Source organism: Gymnoscopelus microlampas (genome assembly GCF_963454915.1).
Source record: "Gymnoscopelus microlampas genome assembly, contig: SCAFFOLD_118, whole genome shotgun sequence".
Lineage (NCBI taxonomy): Eukaryota > Metazoa > Chordata > Actinopteri > Myctophiformes > Myctophidae > Gymnoscopelus > Gymnoscopelus microlampas.
Window position 1 is genome coordinate 22,501 of NW_028155870.1, and position 7,356 is coordinate 29,856.

The 7,356-nt window shown below is 42.3% G+C and overlaps 1 protein-coding gene across 1 annotated transcript; it reads left to right on the forward strand.

Moving 5' to 3' along the window:
* The first annotated feature begins 2,918 nt into the window (after positions 1–2,918).
* LOC311041195 (uncharacterized protein) lies at positions 2,919–5,858 on the forward strand. The gene is made up of 2 exons (XM_084086100.1): positions 2,919–3,109; positions 3,140–5,858. Exons 1-2 carry the CDS (start codon positions 2,983–2,985, stop codon positions 4,567–4,569), a joined length of 1,557 nt encoding a protein of 518 aa, XP_083942226.1. The 5' UTR covers positions 2,919–2,982; the 3' UTR covers positions 4,570–5,858.
* Positions 5,859–7,356: the final 1,498 nt, after the last annotated feature.

Genomic DNA, 7,356 nt, shown 5'->3' on the forward strand with positions numbered 1-7,356 from the left:
CTTTGGGATCATCCAAGGAGTCTCTGAGAAGGAGAAGCCGGATGTCGATCCATGTCAAAAATATTTCCGGTCGGCCGCTCCAATGTTAACTCCTTGACTAAAAGCTTAACATCTCCATTTCTTTTTAACGTAGTGGAAGTGAGCCGTTTTCGATCGGTGATCACTCTGCAATGGAGGATCGCGTTAGAAATATTATTGTTCCCGTTAGTCGGGACCCTCCGCCGTCTCGTGCGCACGCTTTGTTTACATGCACTTCCGTGTCAGGGCTTCGACAGCACGAAACATATCAACTTAAGTGGATGGAAGATATGCTGGCACTGAACGTACCCTATTTTAATAAACCTCTAGCACACGATGTGTTAAATGGGAATTCAGAATGGGGGACAACAACGCAAACCGGGTAGGATGCGTAAATTACGTCAGATTTCGGTGCTCTATTTGGCCAATGTTTGACCAGTTTTTATGGTATAGTTTGTTGTTACTTTTGATAATGGTCTTTTTATCTCCGCCAGGGCATGGTGAGAGAGTATGTTTTGCACCCTGTCCGTCCATTTTTTCCACGCACATTTGCACTACGTTGAGGAACAAATGCCGCGCCCTGCGCCTTTTCAATATTGCCCTATTATAGCACCACCAGGAGGCCGACTTTTGCAACCCCCCCCCCCCCCCCCCCCCCTCCAAATCATGTGACCCCCAGGTGGAGAATCACTGCCCTAAAGTGGCGGACACCGGTATATCTGATTATTGGCTCAGAAATGTTAATTATTACTATTGTCCCCCCCTCCTCCCCCGCAAAAGATGTCCTGCTATCCTGCAAATTAACTGTTTTTATTCACCCTAAGACAGACATAAAGACACACAGACAGACAGACAGACAGACAGACAGACAGACAGACAGACAGACAGACAGGCAGGCAGGCAGGCAGACAGGCAGACAGGCAGGCAGACAGGCAGGCAGCATCAGTCATGTACGTACAGTATGTGTGTAGTTAACAGTGTGTACTTTGTGTTTACCGTCTGTTGCAGTCATGAGCGTTTACAGGAGCAGTTCGAGGCATAAGCGATTCTATAGGGGGTGGGGCAATTGCCCTACCCCTATTGCCGGCCCTATTGCCGGCCCTATGGCCTATAGGGCAATTGGCCGGCCGTTTTTTATTTATTATTATTATTTTATTTTTAACGTTTGTATTTATTTATTGTATATATTTGTTTACAAATATATGGCAAGTATATGCGGAATATATGCTGCATGTATGCCATATTCAGGTTCATATATGTGCATATATGTGGATATATATAGGAAATATATGTATCTTCTATGTCCAGATATATGCCACATATATGGATATATTTGTATATTTATAGAGACATACATGCAGGCGGCCAATTTCGTATATGTCACATATATGATAAATGTTGCATAATATATAAAAACAGATGTTCATATATTTTCTTTGCCCCCCCCTGCTGGCAGGCTACTCCTATGGTTCGATGGACATAGCCAGAGGGGTCCCCCGCTGCCATTTCCCCTTTCTGCCCCGCCCGACGAAAGAGCCACGCAGCACACAGGTAACGCTGTAGTTACAGGGGTCTTCAACGTTTTTCTTTCAGGCCATAATAACCCCTTAGCTGAGTGAGAGATGAAGCAAGGACCCCCCACCACTACACATTGGATTCATGTTAATGTGTGTTTTCAGACATTTAACCACTTAAAATCCTCAATACTTTGTGAACTTGACCTTTGGCCCCTGCACACCAAACCTCTTCACCGAAAACAGCCGAAAGTTTGCCTGCCATGCCAATGGCAAAACACTAATCCGTCATACCTAATAATAATATATATTTATTTTATTTATTTAATAATATTCCCGCAAACTTCGGCCCCCTACTCCCGCCCCGCCCCCTCTTTCTTCCTATTGGCTGGGCTTTAAACAGCCATAACTCTAGTTCGCAGCGTGCTACCATCTTGAAACTTGGTTTGTGGACTTTTATCAATAGAGACGAGCTGTAATTGCTTAAGCCCTGCCCCCTCTGTCTTCCTATTTGCTGGGCTTTAAAGAGCCAACACTCCAGTTCCCAGCATACTACATGTCTCAAACTTGGTGGGTGGTCCCACAGACCTCCAATTAAAAAAGAAAAATACCACTTCCGTTTTTTTTTTACTGCCTTCTTGGTTTGTCTGATTGCCTTTACACTTCACCCACACACTCTGGGTGCATCCACACACAAGATACAAGTCATCGGAAGTCCCATCCACTCCCATGTTATAGGAAAAACAGAAATACCGTCCCGATGCGCGTCTGAAGCGCATTATCCGGGTTCCAGTTTTCCTTGAGTAACGAACAGAAGTGGCCGGAACAAGGGCTTGCGACAATTAGCGTCAACTTGCATCTCATGTGTGGATGCACCCTCTCTTAGGGGTGTGGAGTTCAGTGGTGCAACCCGGAAGTGGATCTGTTCACTTCCGGAAGTGGTCATTCATTTATTTGACCCTACCTATCGAACACAAGGTTGCACAGACTTAGCGAGCTGCAGGCACACTTAAAATGTGTAAGAAAATTTGTTTCTAGTTTGTTAGTTATTATTTTTATTTGTTTTAACTTTTTTTTTCTTCCAATCGTTTGCTAATAATAATAATTGAAGTTATATAGCGTCTTTCACAAACCCAAGAACACTTTACATCAAAAACAATTAACAACCAACAGACAAACAAACAAACAAACTAAACAAGTTTGTTTGTGCACGCACACACGCACGCATGTGTTTACTGGTGTGTAGCTCATAAGGCCAAGTTGAAGATGGGTGTGATCCAAACAAGGGTGCCAAAAGCTTATACAGGCTAATACCATTCCTTTCCATTAACACATAACAAATCACAATAACAAATCCCCCCCATAACTTGCTTTTTTTTAGGGAATTGTTACTCCTCAAGGAAGTCTCACACCACCCTCCTCTACAGCAGAAGGCGTAGAGCCCGGTGAGATGGAAGACACTCCAGATGAGAAGAAAGAGTTAGATGTAGAAGAAGACAGAAGACTGAAGCATGCTTCAGACATGCCTCAGGACAAATCTGAGTCCTTCCAACATTCCCCAGAAGAAATTATGTCATGTGACACAGCCTGTGATGTGTCAACCACAGACCATCCTGTTACAGAGTCACTGTCCTCTGTGCATCACTCATTGGAACTCCAAGATGAAACTGATCTAAGTTCATGCTTCAGTGGTTTGAGGATAGAAGAATCCATCTCTCTGCCTCGTTCTCACAGCTTACCCTCACTGAGCCAAATTCCATGTTTAGAGAACAAGACAAGTTTCAGAGCTAAGCGGTCCCACAGCGTAGATGATGTTACACTATTGGACAAAACACAGAAAATTACACCTGATATCATTGTTGTGGAAAACAAGGAAAGCTACAGGTTCCACTGCACCCAAGCAGGACTGTTCCAATGCAGCGTGACCGACCTGGTGTTTAAGATGGAGACAGAGGGAGATGTGACTTACAGGACAGTCCCTTGGCACCGAAGGTTTCTATCCCAGCTTGACCAGAGGCCTGCAGGACCACTGTTTGACATCAAAGGTTTTCAGGGGTCTGTGTGTCAGTTACACTTTCCACATTGTGAGATCCTCTCCATGGGTGGAGGCAAATCCTTGTCTGTTCTCCATGTGATGGATGATGATGTCTTTGAGCTGATCAAACCCCATATGATCACAGAAACTCATGTTATCATAAATGTAACTGGATTATCTTTATTTGGTATCATCATGGATAAGTTGTTCTGGCCCAGTCCTGTCCAGCCCAGTCCTGCCCAGCCCAGTCCTGTCCAGCCCTGTCCTGTCCAGGCATTGGTGTCACTGTTTTATGCACCACCAATTGATGGTAATGATGATGATGATGATGATGATGATGATGATGATGACCCCATATCAACCCTGAAAGTATTGCTGCTGCCTGGGAACGTTGTGCTGGATGAAGTGCAGAAGAGACGGAGGAAGCTAGTTGGAGAAGAGATTTACATTGAAAACCCTCCCTGTAAACTAATCCCAAATCAAGAATACACCCTCTCCTCTCCCCCTCAAGAAGATTCCATCATAATTCAACCTGATATGGCACCATTTGAAGTTGATGAATCATCCTATCACAATTACATCGAAACATTTGATGTAATGTTAAAGGGCAGGTTTAAGCTTGTTACATTGGTTCTAAGACACGGTAACACCTCTGACTGTGCATGGAAACGCTGTGTAAACCTTTCAGCTCCTGCTTCAAGAAAAAAACACGTTCAACGCACGATGACTCTTCCAACAGAAGCCAGACTGTTGTCTGTGCGGAGCAGATTCATCAACAGCGTTTCAGATTCTGTCCTCAACGGTGTCCTGGACAGACTTTTAGAGAAGAACGTGATTATCAAAGAAGAGTATGATAAGGCCCACGCAGACCAAGTGAAACATGAAAAGGCACGTGTTGTCATCGACACAGTGAGGAGCAAAGGAACTGCTGCAAGTTTAAAACTGATATCCATTCTACGTAAAACCGACCCATTCCTCTCTGAGGAACTTGGGTTGATGTAAAACTGTACCAATGTACTTGAGTTGACACTGAAGTTGGATCATTACATTTAACTGTTATCTTTTTTATGACATGATCATCCAGAGCAACTTCAAAGTAAAAGAGCATTGACTGGTGCAATGCCTTGCTCAAGGACACTTCAACGGGGTGCCTGGCTATGGCATGCACACACATTGACTGTTTCAGAGATTAAACACATGATGTTTTGAGTTCGACCCCAGGACACAAATATTTGACAAATGCCTTTTATGTTTTAATTCATGAAGTGGAATCATGTGTCTGACTTTTGTTTTTTCAGACACCTGATGAAGGTCATGGACAATGTTAAGTGGAGTGTGTAAACTGCAGTATGTTTATAGGTAGGGAGCCCCATGTCAAGGGGTTTCCTGCATTACCTGCTGTTGAAATAGCTACAGCAAAATGTAAATAAATGAGTCTATGGGCCTTAACAAGAGATGTGACCCACACACAGTAGGGCTTTGAGCGTTTTGTTTGGGCAACGGGTGCAGATGTGCTGTCATGAGAAGCAAGAGGATGCCTGCAAAAAAGCCATTTTACTCGCTGCTCCCCCTGACACATGGAGGTTCACAGAACCGCAATTGCTTAGACCTCGTCTCTTCACTCCAGTTTGCTCTAAACCCAGACCATATCTTCAACACAGTCTATTGGAAAAGAGGGAGTTATGGTACATATACCATGAGCTGTTCTGAGAGAGGTCCATGTCCCTTTGGCTTCCTCACCGCTAGCAAATATATCATTATAAGAAGACATCTGTACCACGTACTCCCTGTTACATCCTGATGTCTGGAAATACATACATGTACAATAGACCTTTTGCGTATGAACAGTGGACAAATAGCCCTTATCAAAAACCTGTAGAATATCCAATCGAATTACACCGTTAACATCAAATGTCCTTTCCTATTCATTGGCTATCTCCTCTTTGCCTGGGCACTATACCAATCGAAAGTGAAATGACAGAAGGCAGAACATTTTGCATTTCTTACTGGAATATGCTTTCTTGAACATTCTACAAGACGCTATAATACATTTTTAAAAACCCCAGAGATTTCAAGCCGATGTTTATTAACAGAAAACCTTTCTTACCAAAGTCTCCACAGGACCTTTAAGATGATCATGGACTTTTCGACGCTCAAGGCATACAGACTGTAGACAATAGTTTCTCCTGGATGCAATATATTTATATTTATCCTGGAACCCTGGAATCCTGGACTTTAGATATATTATTATAGAGTATACTTCAAAGTATTTTAGAATTTAGGAATGGAAATATTGCTGATATTTCAAAAGTTCCTGTAATCAATTATTCTGTATTTTAAAATAAAACCTATATATTCTTTATCAATAATCGACTTGCCTTCTTTTCTATTCAGCCCCTGATGTTTGTAAATTAAGTGTGGTGAGGATCAGTATACTCTTTACAGCTAAGTTGTAAATGTAGCTTAAATTGTTATTTTTAATTATTATTATTATCTTGTTATGATTTTTGTCAACTTTGTGATAAAGAGCCATTATGAGACATGCTTTGGAATGTGAACTCCTTCCCAGTGGAAACCCTTGAACCAATCAATCAACAGATGAAAAGCAATCCAGGATAAATTCCAGAACATTGATGGTCACCAAACTTGAATCTTCTGTTGAGAACTAGTCCATACCTGGGGACAGCCAACTATATGTCTGTTGCTTAAAGAGGTGGTGCCATGGTTTTGAACTTTTTCTGTTTTACATGTGTCTATGAGGTTGATAGAACTTCATGGTATTATATGGTGTTTTATGTCTTCTCTGACTATTTTGAGTTTCTACCTGGAGGCTGAAACCTTGAGGGTCAAACATGCCAATAGAAAAACAGCGCTTTAGTGACATAGTAAAAACAAACCCTCCCCCTCATTATCATAACACAACAGGTGTGGGCATGAGGAGGAGGAGGGACTAGGACAGGTGGGTGGTGCTGCGGTGGTGGAGGAGGTGCTAAGGTGAGAACCAGGTATACTTAATTTCCTGCCATTGACGAGATTTCTCGTTTTTCTCTGCATGGCTCAGCCTGCTATCGACGAGAAAAACAAGAAAATCGTAAATATTGGCAGTGCTTGTTTTTAAAGTGTAGTTGCTTATTTGCGCTTGCTTCCTAAATGTTGTGAACCATTGTTTCTCAAACATTTTCATGTCAAGGATCCGTAAATGAATAAGTAATTGTCTGCGTATTCCCATCTGAAAAGTTTTGTGACAGGGACCCCCGTACCAAATCTATGTTGTTAAAATGTTTAAAAAATATGTAAAATGTGTCCCTTTTTTCACAAGATTTCTTTGAAAATAGCCAGTCACCACACACTACATTGTATTAAGATTCCTGGCTTGCCAAAGAACCTCAAACGCAGCACCTCAACATGCTTTGATCCCATGCGGACGCAGCTGTAAACAACGGAGCCTGTTCAACGTGTGTTGGTTCTGATATGTCTGCGAAGACAAGACACGTTGTAGAGACTGTCGTGTTCTTGCCACAACAAGACTCAGTGGTCCAGTGCACCCACAACAGGTTGTTTCGACTGGTCGTCACGTGACATGTCAAAAGTCCTCTCATTCTCTAATAGGGGTATTTCATTTTAAAACACACGTCTTGGGCCATTTTACTTTTTTTTTTTTTTTTCATTTTTTGATATTTGATATTCATTTTAAAAGACACGCCCCCTCCTGTATGAACCCATTGTAACTTCAAACTCCCTTTAAACCATGTTAGATATAAATACACTTGGTTCTGGTGACAGATATTA

Excerpts from the sequence above, each read along its gene's own strand:
- LOC311041195 (XM_084086100.1), top strand. The coding sequence starts at position 2,983 with ATGGAAGACACTCCAGATGAGAAGAAAGAGTTAGATGTAGAAGAAGAC. Across the intron at positions 3,110-3,139 it reads CCCAGAAGAAATTATGTCAT|ACCATCCTGTTACAGAGTCA; the intron begins GTGACACAGCCT and ends TGTCAACCACAG.